The following is a 19,581-nucleotide window of genomic DNA, read 5'->3' as shown; positions in this document are numbered from 1 at the left end:
GGATTATGGTGATGGCACACGGGTGACTTGTTGATGGGAAACCTGCGGGGATTACAATTGAGATGGAAAAAAAAATGTACAAAATGATGTAAAAATAAACTTTTGTAAAATTAAAAAAAAAAAATTAAGCCTGTAGCATTTTACAGGTCATATTACCAATTTTATTAACAGTTTAAGTTAGTAGTCATTTCAGCAAGACCAAAAATTGTATTTATGATATATTAAAAATACTATATCCAAGATGAGTTTATGCTACTACTAAACTGATGAAAATTCAACTATATATTTCCTATTGTTCCTAGTCACTTTATGAAAATAAAGTATTTAAGAAGAATGCTTAGACTAAAGTAGAAGCAAATATTCTTCATTATCTTTGAGAGAATGGTCAACATGAAAAAAGGGAACACTCCATCTGTCACCTTATATTTCAACAGGGCCTGTGATACACTAACTTGCTATGAAAATAAACACTTGACTTATATGAGACAGAAGCAAGGCTTTCACTCCTAAGAAAAAAGTCCAGCCCTTATGAACTATCCCCTCCAACTTAGCCATCACTTCTCTATCTCTGCTACCTAGTTCTGCTCTTCCATGCTGCCATATTTAAATAAAAAAAAGTCCATCTTTTATATCTTTTAAAAAAAAATACAGCTAGAATTATTTCTAAGAAAGTATAATATCTTTTAAGCTAGTTAGTCTTCATAACTCACAGCAAACAGAACTGTTCTAGATATAGGAGGTATTCAATAAATGTTTATTGTTTGAAAGACCTTTTTTCTTGATGTTCTGAAAGGCTGCAGATAGATCAGCATGGGATCCGAGGTAATCTTGTAAGTCTCCCAAAAGCGATGTCCAGTCTTTGTGGCCAAAATGCTTTTCAAACAAGTAACAGCAGCTGATCGCACTCTGACACTAAAAAACAGATATAATTCAAATATCTATAAAAAATGATCAACTATGAATCATGATGATTTTTCCAATGAAAAAAATTAAAGTGTAAAATTTAAAATTTCTATTGGGAAATTTTTCCTTTTCTAATAGTAAAATTCTTTTATTTATCAATAAACCTTACAGCAATAAAATTCTGACACATCAAATCCAAAGTTACCAAAGGGCTTTTAACTGTTCTTAGTACACTTGAATTATCATGGCAACAGCAATTCCCTTCATTCAATACAATAAAGTTTCCTTTGTAACTACTGTAAGTTCAGAAGGACTTATAAGAAGACATACCTCAACACAACAGAGTAATAATAAAAATAAGTAAAGAGAATGATAGAATACAAATTCATCTAAGGAAATAATTTTTTATAAAAAATACGAGTAATTTGGGTAGGGCAAGAATGGCTAGAACTATCCTAAAGATTATTCTAGAAAAATTTTAGACAAAAGTATGTACTTACTCTGACTAGAAGTTGAGAATCATTAGGAAAACATCTAAATGTCACCAAGAAAAGCACTGAAAGTTTTCTTTCACAAAAATTAGGGGAAAGGAAGGCCGAACTACTAGAGCACTAACAATGTGACAGCTGACAAGAACTGCCATAGAGCTCATATTGTAAGTGGGGATGAACTGCTAAGTAAAGATGTACTTTTTTTTTTTGCATAGAAGAACTGGGGTGTAGACCAGAGGTATTGGGGAGTGAAAGCCAGAGACAGGAGTGAGGAGGAGAATAGGCGGTCTACTGAAATATACTGCTGAAGGGAGCAGCGGGTGAGACAGGAAAGGTCTGCTGTGCCATATGTACGTTAGTTCCCTGGTCAGGATACAACTCAGGCCTACTGATGATAGCACTGAGATTTAACCTACAGGCTCCAGGGAGGGTAAATCCCTTTTAGGTTTCTCAACATAAGACATACACACATGAATTGTAAATTTGCATTCATCCTTCCTTCCTCTCTCCCTCACTCCACCCTACCTAATTCCTCAGCAAGTCCTGCTGGCTCTGCTTCCATCATGCTTCAGCTCCATTACTGCCACCTTACCCAAGTCACCATAGCTTCCCCCAAGGACTATGCAACAGCTTCATGGTCAGTCCTTGTCTTTCACATTTACCCATCATGAATCATTTGCCATTTACAAAGCTAAAATAAAATGTAAGATGTGGCATGACACTACTTTGCTGAAAATTCCACACCTCTCTTAAATATTTCCAATAAATTCCAAATTCCTTAATAAGATCTAGTCCTACCTTTCTGATTTCATCTCACATCATTTTCCTTTACACCAGCTTCTTTCTGTTCCTCAAACATAGCAGTCTTATTGCACTCTTGCTAGTCCCTGCTTAGCACATCATCTATGACTTGTATCTTAAATCACCTTTCATGGGGTATTAGCAGGGTAGTTTGGTGGAGAGTGAGTGGAACACATTTGCATATGATGGAAGAGGAAAAAACCCCAAATAATTAAAAAAAGAAATCATCTTTCAGTCAATTCCTGGTGGCTCAGCTAGGTGGCACTTGACCTCAAGAAGCCATCCAGGGCCCTCCCTGGTGGCGCAAAGGGTTAAAGTACAGCACTATGAAGTTAGCCTCAGACACTTCAACAAAAGTGCAATTCCTGGTCAGGGAGGTGACACACAGTGAGCAGCAGAAGGGGTATACTTCATCAATCTGTCTCTGGTGAATCCTCTCACCACCCCTGCACCTCTGGCCTGTACTCCAGTTTTGTATACATAAATAAAATAAATCTCTAAAATAAAAAAAAAATTTAATTTTTAATTAAAAAAATAATTTGATGGTTTCATTCATAGTAGGAATATATGGGACCAGGCAAGAAAATAATAATAATGAGCAACTATATACCAGAGACATTTTACAGGGGTGGAATGGGGAATGGGCTAAAAAACAGTGGGGGGTGGGGGGTTGTGCACTGGACTATGGTGATGAGAAGCCCACGGGGAATACAACTGAGATGGAAAAATGCACAAAATGACGTAAAAATAATCTATTATATTATTAAAAAAAAAAAAAGAATGTAAAAAGCCATCCAGCTATTCTGGGAACTCCTTGGTCAACATGTCTTTTGTATTTCTAAAGCACCCCCCCATACGTGTAATGACTGTTTTCACAGGAAAAACAAATTGTACCTCCCACTGTTCTCAAACTGAAGTCACACCTTTTTCAGAATAGCCACTGCAAAATCCTATGTAACAAAAGTAACACTTAATACATGCACATTTTCTCTGGAAAATCTCTTCAAGAACTGTGCCAGATACACATTGAAATACATAAACGATGTGAATTAATAAAGGGATAGAAGGATGGCTAGAGATGAAAGCAAGGAGAGTAGAAACATATTAATGATAGCTAGACAGATGACAGATGAACATTTATTGTAAAATTCTTACAATTTTACAATGTTTGAAAAATTTTATAATACAACTTTGGGAAAGAAGTCCTGCCAGCCTTTTTATTGTAACAACAACAAAAAGAGAAGGATACATGTCCATGTCCATTAAATCAATGGCAATAGCACTACATTCAGACATATAAACATTTATTTTCCCTAAAAATAAACAGTGCAAAAAACACATTTACTTTAGAAAGGTGTGGGCATGCCCAGAATAGGATGAAGGGTGCTAAAATACATAAAAAAAAGAAGTAGATAAATGTGAAAAGGGTAAGAGAAAGCAAAAAAATTTCATACCAGAAAGGTGAAATTCACTGCAATTGTGTTTTGAATAGAGAATGGGCAAGATTAAAAAAAAAAAACAAACCCTGTCTGATTTGCTTAAGACTTTTGGAGGCATGAAATTTCTGCTCTATAACTTGTTTCTAAAAAGACCAAAACAGTCTTGCTGAGAGTAGGGTAGCAGTTCTGATTTTGACAAATGCCTCAAATACCGCCCCCATCAATCTCTTTACATTCCCTCCCATCTTAACATTCTGTATAGAACCACCTAGTAGATTTCTTACTGTTTATCTAGTCTGCTCTCACTAGAACATACCACAATCTGATGAGTTCATCACTATCAAGTGGCTAGCACATAACGAGGTTTCAGTGAAAATGTGAATTAATAAAAAGATGGTATTCATTAAAATACTTGCGATTAAAAAGGCATGTCAACTTAAAGGAAAAAGCTTTAATTACCGGAAATGTTAAGTTATGTGAGGAATTATTTTCCTAGCATGTGTGCTTTTAAGTAAACTGCTATCAATGAAAGTATTATTAAATACTCACCAATCTTCTATCAGTGTATTATTCAGGTAGGTAAGCATTATGAAGGTCCACTGAACTTCTTTATCTTCGCATAATTGAAGAGCCTTGGTATAGAATGTATCTTTACTATGTTGTATAGCTATGGTAGAGAAATTTATGGGACCCACTTCTCCCAAGCAGCTTCCAACAGCCTCTACATACAGAAATTCTATTTTAGTAAGAGTTATAGCTAAGAGATCTTCCATAAATCAAATTATCTAATTTCAAATATACAATGGCATTTGGGCATCTTTCAAGCTTTACACTAGTTCAAAGATTTTGAATAGGTGAAATAAACTACAAAATACTGTATCAATTTTTTTTTTTTTTTTTTTTTACAAATCACCAAGGTGGGCAACAAGTATTTCCTATAAAATCATATCCAACAGACAGATTAATTAATTAGTACCAGAATATAAAGGATGCATAAATAGCCACTGTATGAGATTAGTAATAAACTCTTAAAAACTTTTTTAGGTGTTGCATGCTCTTAAGCACACAGTTCAGTGAAAATTCAAATATACACTTACTGGTTTTCTACCAGTTCTTACTACCAACAGGAAGACAGAACATTTTCTGCATGCCAGAGGGCTTACTCATGCTGTTTCCCAGTCTGATTAAAATTCATCACAATTTGTTTGACAGTCCATCCTTCTTAAGGTGAAGCTCTGGGCACAAACCAGTAAGATTCTATGCTATGTAATAAAGTCAAATAGCTTCTTATAGCAACTGGAGTTTGTCCCCAGAAGCAATGCTCTTAGGGACAAGGGGATAAATTGGCTGACGTAAACTTCTAGTGTGCTGGTAAGGTGGTGTTTCTTTAGTGTTTCTTTAGTGTTAGATATATAGGCAAAAATTCTCTAAGTTACCTATCCATGATCTATGTACTTTTCTGCAGTAAGATACACTTCAATAAAAAAACCAAAAATGAAGTACTCTATACAAATAGGCATTTCCAACTTTCTTAAAGTGACCACTCAAACAAAAAAATTCATTCATTCAGCAAAATCTTTTACCTAAAACTTCTCTTTCACCAGTATGGTTTACTGCCATTTTGGATAACTGCAGCAAGCTGACAACTAACTTCACCATTATGCCATCTTGTGGGTGATCTAGGAGGAATTTTGAAAAAAACATTAACTATCATGGAGTTTATATTAACTGACATATGCTTTTTTCTGACTAGAAAACTTTTATATCATTTTTTTAAAAGGCATCAAATCACAAGCAGTTCAAAACATGAATTCACTGTATATGAACTTCTCTATGAAACAGAACCATGGAGAAGAGAAGAGCAGGAAGTTTTCAGAGAAGTCCATACCTTAGCAAAATCACCAACGGTAGCACAAAACTCACTCAACTTTACAAGAAAGGATCTTGGGAGCATTCTTGGTTTTCTAACCTCTAGCATTTGGTCTAGACTAGTGTACCTAACAGAATTTTTGGCAGTGACGGAAGTGTCCTTTAATCTGCACTGTTCAATAATAATCACAAGTCACATATTAACTACTGAGAGCATGACAGGCTAGTATGGCCAAGAATCTGAAATTTCAAATTTTACTAAATTTAGACAGCTAACAGATATATTGGATAAGGCAGGCCAAAGCTAATAAAATATTCAAATACAAAAAAAAAGGAGAAAGAGGTGTTCACATTTTATGTATGTATAATTACTGTGTGCATTTATAGTCTATAGGTATTATATATATTTATGATGCGATAAGATAGCTGAAAACAAGTGCACTAGAAACAGGTCAAATTGTCAAAATCAAAATTAGCTTTTTTTTTTTTCAAATATTTATTTATTTATTCATACAGAATTTGAGTACAGGCCAGAGATGTGGAGGGTGAGAGGATTCACCAGGGACAGAGTGAGGAGCAGAACAGGCAGATGGACAAAGTACACTGCTGAGGGTAGCAGCGGGCGGGTCAGGAGAAGTCTGCCATGCCATGTGGTCACCTCCGGGGCAGGTGGGGATCGAACTCATGCGGAAGTGGCTGAAGCTTCTTAGTGCAGTGCTTTAACCTGCTGCACCACCAAGGATGGCCCAAAATAAGCTTTTAAAAGTACTGATTAAAAATAATAGTACAAATATGAAATTAATGGGTATCAAAAGATGTAAGTCAAAAGGGAAGTAAACTCAAATCAAATTAGCGTACAGTTGTGTTCTTCCATAAAAAAGCTAGAAATATATATTCATGTGTGTGTGAATATACATATATATACATACATGCGCACAACATATATTCACATACATATGTAGATGGCTAAGAGGCTTCAAACGAGACACATTTCTTTTATTTCATAAGGAAGTTAGAGAAATAGAGATACAACTTTGTATGCGCTAAAGAATTCAAATTCTTAAGGCACTAGAAAGTTAACATTTTGTGAGTAGTAGAATCACATGATTACATTGGTTTGGAGAAATCATTTTGGCAGAGGTATAAAGAGGTTGGTTTAAATAAGAATAGAGAAGATGAGACTACTTAGGAAGTCTTATACAGTTACATGAACTAAACAGTGAGGATCTAGATTAAGTCCATGGTCAAGTAAACCAAGAAGAGAATGCAAAAGAGTATTTACAGAACAGGTACAAATAACCATTAAAATTAGTACCTTGAGATGCTCTCATAAGGTCAATCATCTGATCTTTATGTTGTGCTAGTTGTCTTCTAAGATCTTTTAATCCTTCAAGCCTTGTTAGTGGAAGTGCATCATAGACACTTACTGAGAGGAAATGGTTTATTTCCTAAAAGAGAAAATTAGCAAAAAATGTAAGTGGCTTTTGATATATATTGGTTAAATCTATGAGGGAAGCAATAAAAGAAAAAACTGAGTGCCTTTTATAGATACCAACATATCACTATTACTACCAAACAAGGTGGAAATAATTTCTTCTTCCATTTGTATCCTGCAGTGTTTTAATCATTCTAGATTTTAATAAATTCTCTCATAATACAGATTTTAAAGTTATTTTAGCATAGTCTGAGGGGAAAAGCTCATATTTCTATTTCTTTAATACTTTAATTAGTTTTATATCTTAATCTATTTAAGCACATTTTCATAGATATATAGTCAAATAGAGAGCATAACTTTAAAATTATAAGAAGATTTGTAGGGAAAAATGTACCTGGATAGAGATATTGTTAATTTCACATGAGTTGAAATAGGATTCAAATTTGAAATACTCTTTAAAACTTAAATATCATCTCCTCTGCAAACATTAAATTGTCCCTCCAAGGATCAGATGGTAATTTTGAGATACTGGATCTTTACGTACACTAAAGATCAAGCTTACTTTATGACACATTTCACCCATATTCGAACTTTTTACTAAGACACTTTGCTATTAATACTTTAACTACAGTGCTAGAAGCTATAACATTCAGTTATTTGTTAAGTAAGATCTCATTTTATTTAATCAAAAATAAATTTAAAAGGAATTTTTAACTTTTAGAGCATTTAGAGGTTTTCAAAAACCACTACTGTTTATTTTCTCTAATCCGAAATAATAATGGAAAATTTATTACCTCCAAGAGTGAAAAAGGTCCCTGGCTGTATTTGATTTTCTGCTGAGTAATACGAAGATCCTTAAAGACAGCATGATCAGGAAAAGGATCTAAGAGTTTAATTGTGAGATAGAGGTTTTCATTATCCTTGTTGTCTATCACTAAGTATTTCAACAAATCCAATACCTAGAGATAATGAGAAAAGAAACAAAATCAAAAGGAAGACATGGTTTAATTGATATTTTAAAGTAAAATAACCAATCATATTGTAATAAATGGCAAAAATTTTATAAACTGAGTTCAGATGAAATGTCTAGTTATATCTAAAGTACCCAACTATTACTGGTTTTTTGCTTTCAAATAATTCAACAGATATATGAGGAACTACTACAGGATGGCCAAGGAAGTAGAGAAAGGAAGATGTTATTGCCTTTCTCACACACTCATAATGAAATGGACTGTTATCCTTAGTTTTAACTATATCTACGCTACCATAAAAAACACAAACCATTGCAGTACTTATTATCTCAAAATTACTGTGATCTGTAATTAAATGATCCACTGAGAATCCTTTTTTAGCCATTTAAGAAGAGTATTTTCACTAAAATTATACCAATTAAATATAAAACTTTCAGCTTCTTCCAAGAGTACTTTATCAATGTATTTCAATTATTATTTTGAAATTGGGGAAATTACCTGTTCCTGCACCTCCACCTGGTCACCCACAAGGGGTAAAAGTGTCCCAACAATAACATGAAGATGGTTTTCTAAAGCATCCTTACAATAAGTGACTGCTGTGTGGCAAACCCGGCTTAACAAGTCACAACAAAGGGAGAAGCTACGCAATGACACGTCCATGAAATGAGAAGGCCTAATATAGGGGAAACAAACAGTAAGTTCCAGAAAACTACTTTGATACATAAACTTATACAAAAATCATTTTTATTTATCATCTCTAACTTTGCTGTGGCTTCACAGAAAAGACAATTTTATAATAATTCCTTAATAGTTTTAAAGTCAAAAAGAGAAATGACATCAGCAAAATCTAAGTAGGCAGTTCTAACTATCAGAACTTTGTTAAAACTCTAAAATAACAAGAAGTTTCTAGCAATCAAGCAAACATCGAATCAAGGAACAGGCAATTTTAAACTCAGGAAAGCTTTTTGGGAATTTTACTCACAAGCCCCACCCCATTCCCCAAGTCGGAAGCAGTCATGAAAACTGCAGTCCCCATTCCCAATGTGGGACCCTGTCTTTTGGTTCTGGAGGGAGCAGAACAGATCTTATTCCATGGAAAACTGAAAGTTCCTCAAAGAGGTAAATAAAGCATTATTATATGTCCATGCTGCCCCTATATATGTATCTAAAAGCAATGAAAACAATGTCGGTTTTGTAGGACTGCGACCTTCACCTGTGGGATCTGACACTATCTCTGAATAGATGGTGTCAGAATTGAGGTGAATTATAAAACAGTTAGCTAAGGCCAGAGAATGCTTGGACGTGTGTGTGGAGCTAGTAACCAGAACCGGTACATCTGCACACATTTCAGGTCATCTAAAATGAGAGTATTTTTTTTTAAATGTGAAAGACCCTTAGTACTTAATTAAGATTCTGGAGATAGAGAAGTGTAGGTAGCTACAACAAATATATAAAAAGCAAAATTCAGAAAATACTTTGGCTTTTATCTCTTAGAAGCATATATACATATTTTCAATTAAGATAATGGGGTATAAAAACTATTTATATGTTGGTCTAAATATTTTACTTACCTTTTATTGATGTAATGAATCAAAGTATATATAACATCTCGAAGAACAAAGGCCCAAGCTCTTCCTAAACCACTTTTTATCTCTTTCAGTAATAAACTAACAAACAAATGATATATTTTAAGGATTCTGTGCTTTTTATAAACGTTATTTGTCTCAGCTGCTTGTTCACATATAGCTAGAAGAATTTTCGGATAGGAATCCTAGAAAATACATACATATTTAGTCAAAACTTACGTAATCACATATATTCAGTTAGAGTAAATACATTCTATGTTCCAACAACCAAATCATAGAATTTAGATTTTGGACTTAATATCAAACACACAGTATAAGATTAAGAAAATTACTATGTCACACTTTCAAAGCAATTGTCAATCTGTAGCAAACTATAATTAAACAACATGTAAAAATTATATTCCTGAGTCAATACATGACCAAAATAACATAGAATTAATGCCTTACATAGAATGCATCACAATTAAAATTGAATTCAATTAATACTTAGTAAAATAGCACAAGATAAATAAATGTGTAAATGAAAGTGTTTCTACATTTATTCAGATGAATTTTCACTTTTTACTCTTTTCTCAAGAGGCACTTACACAAATTTTCTAGCTAAAAACATGAAAATCTCTTGAGTTATTTATAATAGTACTCTGTACTTACAGGGCTTTTGGAAAGAATTTCTAAAATGCTTTTAAGCTTGGTCTTATGGCAATTGCTGATATAGGCAAATGTTGCTTTGATAACATGTGATGGAAAATGAGGTGGATTAGGAGCAGGATCTAAATCCCTGAAAGTTACAGGAGAAAAGAGTCACCACTGTCAGAACAAAATTATACATATATATATATAAAAAACACAAAAACAGGTTTTGTTGATAGATTAATGAAGTTCTAAATTGAAAAATTAGAATAACTGTTAATAACTCCAAATTATTTTTCTATTGGAGAACATTTTTAAAATTACCTAGATCTTACCAGTCTATATATATACATATATATATATATATCAACTAGAATATCTAAACACCTTTACCAACTAAGACTTAATTTTAAATGATTTATTCAAATCTTTTTTTTTTAAGATTTATTTATTTTTATTCATACAGAACTGGGGTACAGGCCAGAGATGCGGAGGGTGAGAGGCTTCACCAGAGACAGAGTGGGGAGCAGAACAGGCAGATCGACGAAGTACACTGCTGAGGGGAGCAACGGGTCAGGAGAGGTCTGCCATGCCATGTGGATCTCCTCCAGGGCAGGAGGGAATAGAACTCATGCGGAAGTGGCTTAAGCTTCTCAGTGCTGTGCTTTAACCCGCTGGGCCACCAGGGAGAGCCCAAATCTTTTTTTTTTTTTTTAAAGATATGCATACAGAACTGGGGTAACAGGCCAGAGGTGAAGGGGCAGTTAGAGGACTCACCAGAGACAGAGTAGGGAGCAGAACAGGCAGGTTAATGAAGTACATGCTGAGGGGAGCAGCAGGTGAGACAGGAGAGGTCTGCTATGTGGATCACCTCCCTAACCGGGGACAGAATTCGCACTCAAACAGCTGTGGCTAGCTTTGGAGTGCTGAGCTTCAACTTGTGCCACCAGCGAGGGCCAATTTACTCAAATCTTTTACCAGGTAGGGCAACTCCACAAAAAAGTCTTATTATCACTTCCCTTCAGGTCTTAATTAAAGCCCTATGCTAAGAACACAGCAATCAAATACCATAGATCTTATTACTATTTTGCAAGCACAGCACTGTAAGGCATATAAAAAAAGTTGGGGTGCTTTCAAGTAGCTTACAGTCAAGCTGGGAAAATAACTTCAATATTCACAGACAACCAGGTTTCACATCCAAATTAAACTGTAGCATAGTAAGTAAGATTTTGATAGCTAAGGAACATGATAAAGTAAAGGGGCTAAAAAAATGCAGATCATGAATAAGGAGAAGAGGACAAAGAAATAATGAAAAAGAAAATTTCAACAGATGACAGATGGCACAATGCTCAAAGATTATAGAAAGGTTAGGAACAAAGAGGTCACTGGATTTGCAAACTAGGTGATCAAACTAGAAAGTGCAATTACCAGGAAGAGACACCAGTACAAGTAAACAGTCATTACTTCAAATCAAAGGTAGTTATTTTTAAAGAAACAGAATTTAAAAGAAGAGTATGTAACTAAAAATTGAAATACCCAGTGGAATATAGGGAATCCAAATAAGGGATGGGGGGGAGAGGGGGAGATAGCAACATATAAAAGAAAAAAAATCAATACAATAAAACTAAAAATAATAAGCAGACAGCTATAAATCAGAGAAATTCTGCAGGGCGGGGGGAGAAAGTACAAAACATGGGTGGGATGAGCAGAGAAGATTGAGGTGATGGTGTATGTATCACTTGGTGGTGGAAATTCTGTGGGGACTGAATCTGATGTAAAATATAAGCAAATAAAGAAACAAAACGAGAAAATACCCATACCCTGAGAAGTCACTGAGATCAGTGCTTTGGCTGCCACTAGAAGCTGCTGGTTCATGTAACGTCATCAACAACTCCACCACAATCTCTGGTAAATTACTAACGAATAAATGATCAATCTGTAAGGACAAAATGAAAAAATATGTATGTTTGTGTATCTGTGACCCTTTAGCTCAAGGGGCTAATGTTATTGCCTCATTTCCAAATTGATTCAGTGACCATAGCAGATGATCAAAAATGAGATAACCAAAAATATCAGATCTGTAAGATATACTGCTGTTAAGAGTACTTAAGATGTTCAAATTACATGTGAGATCAGTCAGGGCTTAAAATGTAGTAATAGTGGAAGCCTTACCTGTTTTCCCAGTAAGTTCTCATCTTTAAGCATATCATAAACTCTGGTAGCAGTCTCTCTTTGCTGCGCCATCCCATACTCTCCAGAACCCTCACAGGCAAAGTAAGGGAGAATGTTTACAAGAATCTTCGGAAAACAGTCTGTCAGAAGACCTTTCCAATCCTCTTGAATCTGATTAGCAATGGACTTCACCTCATCAAACTGACTTCTAATCACCAAATGTGGAATCAAAACCTTGTAACAAGATCTAAAAATACAAAATTTGAAAATGTTATATATATAAAACTTTGCAAAAGAAAACTTTATAATATAGTTCTCAAAATAACAAAATGCTTTATTGAGCATAAGAATATCACTGCAGGGCCTTCCCTCGTAGCACAATGGGTTAAAACACAGCACTATGAAGCTATGCACAGCCACTACAGTACAAGTTCAATCCCCAACCAGGAAGGTGACACACACGTTTCAGCAGACCTCCCCTATCTTGCCCACTGCTCCCCCCAGCAGTGTGTTTCAGTCTGCTCCCCATTCTGTCTCTGTTGAATGAATCCTCTCAACCTTCCCACACCGACCTCGCACCTCCCAGCTCTTGTAAACATAACTGAAATAAATCATAAAAACAAAAAAAACCTCTCATTAAAAAAAAATAAAAAGAGCATCCCTTTATCTGGGTCATTAAACGTTCTTTAGTCTAATTTTATAAATTATGAAATGAAGCTAGTCACGTTAAAAAAAAAACAACCCTTTTATAAACTTATAAAAAAACTGAAATGAAATTCTTATATATTTCTTTTGCATAATCAATTTATGCAAATATATTATAAGATGAAATATGAAAGTGAAATATAAATTCAAAGAATTTGAATATTTAATAACACTATTAAATATTGTTATTGGCAAAATGAACAGACAATAAGAATCACTAAACAATTTTGAACTGTGTTTCAACATCCTGATACCTGAACTCTCTAGTTGTTTTTAAAACTCTTTACTTTCAAAATCTTCTCCAAAGCAAGTATATTAAACTTTAAATCCAACAGAAATAATGATTAAATAGCCCATGGTCAAGCAACAGGAAAGGAAAATGTAGAAATAGTAATTTATTGTTGATTTTTCAAGGGCAAGATTATCAAATATCAAAACTGAAAGGGATTTTAAAGTTCTTCTAGTGTCACGGACTACAGTGGAGGGCTGCAGGATGTTGACAGGCATCTAAGAAGACTGTTATAAACGAATATTAGAAAGAGGGAAGGGGAGAAGAAGGAAGAGGTATTGAGTGAGTGTACCTGAAGTGATAAATCCTATAATTAAAAAAAAAAAAGATTTATTTATTTGTGCATACAGAACTGGGGTACAGGCCAGAGGCTCAGGGGCGGCGAGAGGCTTCACCAGAGACAGAGTGGGGAACAGAACAGGCAGATCAACGAAGTACACTGCTGAGGGGAGCAGCGAGCGGGTCAGGAGAGGTCTGCCACGCCATGTGGTCACCTCCGGGGCAGGCGGGAATCGAACTCATGCGGAAGCGGCTTTAGATTCTCAGTGCTGTGCTTTAAACCTGCTGCGCCACCAGGGAGGGCCTACACCTAATTTTAAATTAAACATTTTTCACATGTTCCATAAATAAGCCTACCTATAGAAATCCTCAACATTTGTGTAGTTCATTAAAATAAAAGGAAAAGAAGATAAGTTGTATGCAGTATCTTGAATATTCAGCCATTCTAAAACCAGATAATCCAAATGAGATGCCATGAAGTCCTCTAACTGTCTATATCCAAAAGTTTCAGAAACTTTTTGCAAAACCTGTACAAATCAAAAAGAAGTCAATACTTTATTTTAAAAAATCAAGAAAACAGTAACATCTAAATCCTTGTTAATGTTTATGCACAATATAATTTTGAAGCATTCATTCTTAAGTATTCTATACCATAAAATCCTCACCTATGAAATGGAATAAATGAAAAGCTGTATTTAAATATCATTAGCACTGTGCTTGGCATATAACAAATCTGTAACAACTGTAAAATGAATAAAAGTGGGAAAATGTTGCAAATATCCACATTTGATTATATTTCAGAGGAAGATTCTAAAGAAAAATAATTCTTCGCACTCCTAGACCCAATAAGAAAAATCCAAACACTCTATTTCCCTTATTTAAAACTAAGGGATCAAAGGTTAACCTAAGACCAATGACCAGGTCACATGCACATGGAAAACATGCTGGTAGACTAAGGAATGGTATCAAGCCACTGGTCTATCATGTTCACCCTGTAACATCTACAATGGAAAGGTTTGGAACTTCCCAAACCAATGATGAGATGGTGGAACAGGCCAGGGATGAGCATTTGCTGATATAATTGTTAAAGTTGAACCCAAGTCTTTCTCCTCTTATCACGCAACTTAAAAGCCTCACAGCTCTAAAATTTGGCTTCTGGATTTGCTCAACCCCTGTGTCCTGCCCCAGGAACCACCAGGCAAAACACTTGCTACTTCCTTTCACCCATATTTCCCTCAGGACAGGCTATTACAGAGGATCTGATCTGCACACACAGAGGTCATTCACTCTTGTCAGTTCCATCACTGCCTTGTGATGGAAGGCATCTTAAATGCTCTTAAATTAAATGCATGATGACACTGCATATAAATCTACTTTTATAGCTTTTAAAGAGTTACTGCTTAACAGCATTCCAAATGTGTAAAACTGTCTCCAAGTTTTTAATAAGCACCACTTTAAAAATCTAGCTTTTACTTTTTAACCATTTAAATGTTACCCAAGGAAGACTACAATAAAAAATAGTGATTCATATGTACCTTTTTAATGAGGTGAGGTTCTAATCCATTCTCTCTCACAGACTTACACAGAGCAAACAAAGCCTGTTTTTCACAGACAGGGCTACAGCATAAAACCACAGCTATCATCATCAATAAAAGAGATTTTCTATTATAAATCTCATCCAAAAGTTCAGGGTTCCCAGCTTTGTGTGACTGCAAAGGAATTTAAAAAACAATAATGTAAGTATTTAAACATTACAAATAAACCAATCAGGCTAAAATCAAAGTACACCTTGACAACACCTAAGCACTGACCAGTTTTAAGTACTAAAGTGATGGAGCTAAGAGTAGAGGAAAAACTACTTAATACTACTTTTGGTAAGAGCTTTGAAAATAACTGCCAGACATTTCGGGCAATAGAAAGAACTTCAAAAAATAGAAAAAGCAATTGTAAGAAGGTAATTGAGCTTTTAAAAGCATCTCTTCAACTACCACAACTGTACTTTCAAGATGGTTAGTATCATTATACTTTAATACATGGCTCTTTATACTTTAATACATGGTTCTTTTTAAAAGACTTAAAATATTATAAAGAAACATAATCAGGCAACTACATAGAATGATAGCACTTCTATTTTAATGATCAATCATTATAATACCCAACTGATGCACAATCTTTTAAATTAACTAAGTACCATTATTTTACATCTTTGTTAGTATTTTGACAGTCATACTTCTCCCTTCAGATTTAGTCACCATAGCTCTCCCTTCACCACATCCTTTTTTTTTACTAGCAAGAGATTTCTCTTCACTTTTAGAAAACTCTCTTCACTAATCCTAGTCTGAGTTATCGTACAAGAAACAGAAAGACTTAATTCCTTCAGTAAATGGCAACCTTGACACTTTTGATAATGACTACGAGGTAACCAGCAAGTCAGCTCCACCTGTAGTCTCCAACATCCTAGTTAAAGAAACTGTTCAGCTACTTTGAGTGAGAACCAAACTTAGCATCCTAGCTATTCTCCAAAACATAAAGCTCCAAGTTCTTTTTATGAAGTTGTTAGTTACCCCTATCCTCCCATTAATCATATCCAAGACAGAATATGCTTTTTTGGATGACCATTACAATGCTGTTTTGTACTGTGCTCTCAAGAAGTAAAAATTCATAGGTCTTTTTTCAAAAGAACTACTGTCAGATCTACTTTTCCCTTCTACATGTGACAGGCTGATTTTAAAATGCGTGACATGTTATCTATTAAATTTTATAGGATTTACACTCCTCTTTCCAACCTATTTAATTTTTTTAAGTCACACTTTACGCAACTGTTCTTATCAGTTGTGTTCTGTCAGACTACTCATTTAATTAACCACTTCATCTTTTTACAAAGGCATATATAAATGAATAAATTAATATGAACATGAAGACAATTTTGCCACTTTAAGAAAAAATGTTCTACCAAGATATATGAAATCACAAGCTCACTGAAAAACACCAAGATAATGTGATACTCTGTTATGGCATTTTTTAAAATCCATCTTTCTATGGCCATCTGTTCTCTGATTTTGGTTTTAATCAAATCTTACTCAAAAAGATGTTTTTAATAAGTAATGGGTGCCATAATTTTGTTTTTCCTCACAAAAATGTTACATAAGTTAAACCAAAAGAAACTGCCATTATTTGCCAATGCTGACCTACAAATAAGCAATGTCAGTCAGCTCATACAGTTGCTTTAGTCTCACCTGACACTGTAAACTGCTGAATACAGTTTGTCTTAGGCCAAACCTAGTAAAGTCATATGGCACTATTTTTAGAAAGCATATGATAATAGTAAATATGCATTACTAAAGTTACCATTTCTCTCATTCCTTCCTGAACTTTCAAGTATGAGTTGTCAAAGGCTGTTTGCTGAAGCTTCAAAGGAAGTGCTTTCAAAAACCTCAAAGAACATCCTTGTTTCATATCTTGAAATAATCTTTAAAAAAATGAAAAAGCAAAAGGTGAAATATTTTGACTTAAACTTTCCAAAGCACATTACAGGACAAATAAATCACTGTGTGACATACTATCATTCTGGGGCTTGTCCCAAAGACTAAACTTCACTATACATTTTCTACCTTATTTAAAGCACACATTCATTAGCAATCCTTACACTACATTATGGTTTTACTAAAAAGAGCACCAAACCCAAGGAATAAAATACATATGCTGATTTACAAAAACAATATTGGCAGGATACTCAAATTTTGGATAACTAACACAAGTTTTTATATAACTGTAAGGGTAATTTCTTCACAGTGGTCTTTATTAGTCACTTACATTTGAACAGTATAGTTACTCAAATAATTTTCAGCTTTTATGTTTTCAATGCATTCTATAATTTCTTTTTTCAAATATTCACTTCTTTCACAAATTATTAATACCTACAGCACGCCAAGTTTTGCTTAAAGTGTAAAAGATGAACAGAGGAGAGCTTCTAGATGCTAATATCTTAAGTAAATGTGTTAAAATATAGTAGTCTTTCAAGTGGTAATAAATACGAGAGAGAAAAATAGAGCACAGTGGGAGATAAAGCTTTATGTATCAGAAAGAGAGAAAGCAGAGGTAGCCTGCATTTTACTTTTAAAATCAACTTGACAGGGCCTCCCTGGTGGAGCAAAGGGTTAAGTGCAGCACTATGAAGCTATTGGCTAGCAGCTCGTGCAGCACTTGTTCAATCCCTGGCCAGGGATCTGACCCTCATGGTAAAGCAGACTGTTCCTGTCTCGCCTGCTGCTCCTCTCCGCAGTGTATTTCAGTACATCTGCCTGGTCTGTGCCCCACTGTCTGTGGTGAATCCTCTCTCCTCCTGCACCTCTGGCTGTACACCAGTTCTTGGATGCATAAATAAATGAATCTTTAAAAAAAAATCAACTTGATAAGTTTATACACATGTAATCCTAAAGAAGTTATTTGCTTCTTTAAGTACTCAAATACAAAACAGAGCCCTATGACAGAATACAGAATATCTAATTGATGTTTAAGTAAATATAATAAAGCAACGTAAGGTGCTAAATTTTCATTTTACAAATTCATGTAACTACAGGCCTATTCAAACCTTCTATATCTCACAGAAGTGGCAGTAGACTTATCTCTTCAACTCATTTATTAGTTGTAGGACATGAAGCAAATTACATCTCTGAGTCAGAGTTTTCATTTATAAATTGTACAAAGTAATGTATCTAATTGACAGAGCTGTCATAATTAAAAAAACATCAACGCCAGGTGTGGAGTACATGCTCTATTAGTGTTGGCTGTTTTTAACATCACTAGTGGTGGCTGGCTGAACTAGCCCCACACTGCCATCTGTGGCACTCCACACACTTCAGGACCACGTGATCATTACCTGTTGATGGATGATGCAGCCAGCATGCGGACTTGGTGATGACTATCAGCAAGAAATTGTGGAAATACTTCTTTTACAGGGAAGTCTTTTCCCATTACATTAAGAACAGCCCATTTTGAGTAAGGATCAACCTATTGAAAAAAAATAACGGAGTTGAAATAGGAAATATTAAGAAAAATCACCCCATTAAAAAAAAAAGTGCTCTTAAAACTTTCAGAGAAAGGCCTCTCTGGTGGCACAGGCACAGGGATTAAAGTCTCAGCACTTTCAAGCTATCGCCAGCCACTGGCTGAACAGTTTAATCCCTGGCCAAGGAGCTGACCCACACACATAGCACAGCAGACCTCTCCTATCTCTCCAACTGCTCCCCTCAGCTGTGTATTTCCGTAGATACTCCTGTTCTGCTCCAGACTGTCTCTGGTGAATCCTCTCATCACCCACCCATCCCAGCCCCCATCTGCCCTTCTGGCCTATACCCCAGTTCTTGTATGCATAAATATATAAAAATAAATTTTTAAAAAGTTTCAGGGGAGACCTTCCTAATACTCAATGTGAAATAACTCACCTCAAGCAAAATTTTCAGGCATTTTACTAGTGCCATTCTTACAGAGAATATAAATTTCCCCTCCTTTGTTAAGTGCCTGAAATAAAGGGTTTCAATTTCAAATAATTATTACAATGAAAGCACAGTAAAATTAATTAATGGACATTCAAGTTATTCTAGGTTGTTGATAAAATTTCTTTCCATACTAAATTTAATTCTTATTCTATGGCATATATTCTCAAAGCTGATCTCCAAAATTCCAGATAAAAAGAAATTAATTTGAAAAGGAGTTTACTGTATATTTATTTTATATGATTGTGTCTTATTGGGGGATAATCAAGCTTCAGCTAGTAATGTTTTATAAGGAAGAAATTTTAAGTTTTTGCTGTTCTATCAAAGACTACAAAAATACATTCTATACTCATGCAGCGTCCTTGTCATTCAAATGGCATGATAAATCACATATATATGCTACTATAGAAGGATCATGGCGTTATTTCAGATTGTGACTGTATGGATGAAATAACCAGATAGTGACGTGTTCATTTTCAGAATATGAACAATTCAATTTAGGTTTATTGTACCTTG

At 34.7% G+C, this 19,581-nt stretch overlaps 1 protein-coding gene across 1 annotated transcript in view; it reads right to left on the bottom strand.

Moving 5' to 3' along the window:
• The window catches only part of LOC101635552 (serine-protein kinase ATM), a 58,007-nt gene extending 38,922 nt beyond the window's left edge, over window positions 1–19,085 (bottom strand). Inside the window, exons 1-15 of the mRNA XM_012729928.1 lie at window positions 19,015–19,085; window positions 18,450–18,580; window positions 16,919–17,039; window positions 15,106–15,279; window positions 13,928–14,097; window positions 12,298–12,544; window positions 11,946–12,061; window positions 10,147–10,273; window positions 9,481–9,680; window positions 8,408–8,582; window positions 7,733–7,897; window positions 6,819–6,951; window positions 5,218–5,313; window positions 4,184–4,355; window positions 771–912 (exon numbers count right to left, since the gene is read on the bottom strand). Coding sequence (XP_012585382.1) covers window positions 771–912; window positions 4,184–4,355; window positions 5,218–5,313; window positions 6,819–6,951; window positions 7,733–7,897; window positions 8,408–8,582; window positions 9,481–9,680; window positions 10,147–10,273; window positions 11,946–12,061; window positions 12,298–12,544; window positions 13,928–14,097; window positions 15,106–15,279; window positions 16,919–17,039; window positions 18,450–18,580; window positions 19,015–19,050 — 2,205 coding nt within the window. The 5' untranslated portion in view covers window positions 19,051–19,085. The remainder of the gene's footprint in view (window positions 1–770; window positions 913–4,183; window positions 4,356–5,217; window positions 5,314–6,818; window positions 6,952–7,732; window positions 7,898–8,407; window positions 8,583–9,480; window positions 9,681–10,146; window positions 10,274–11,945; window positions 12,062–12,297; window positions 12,545–13,927; window positions 14,098–15,105; window positions 15,280–16,918; window positions 17,040–18,449; window positions 18,581–19,014) is intronic.
• Between the last annotated feature and the right edge of the window lie 496 nt (window positions 19,086–19,581).

This window comes from Condylura cristata, unplaced genomic scaffold (genome assembly GCF_000260355.1).
Source record: "Condylura cristata isolate star-nosed mole 26May11 unplaced genomic scaffold, ConCri1.0 scaffold00025, whole genome shotgun sequence".
Lineage (NCBI taxonomy): Eukaryota > Metazoa > Chordata > Mammalia > Eulipotyphla > Talpidae > Condylura > Condylura cristata.
This window is presented reverse-complemented; position numbering and strand designations above follow the sequence as displayed.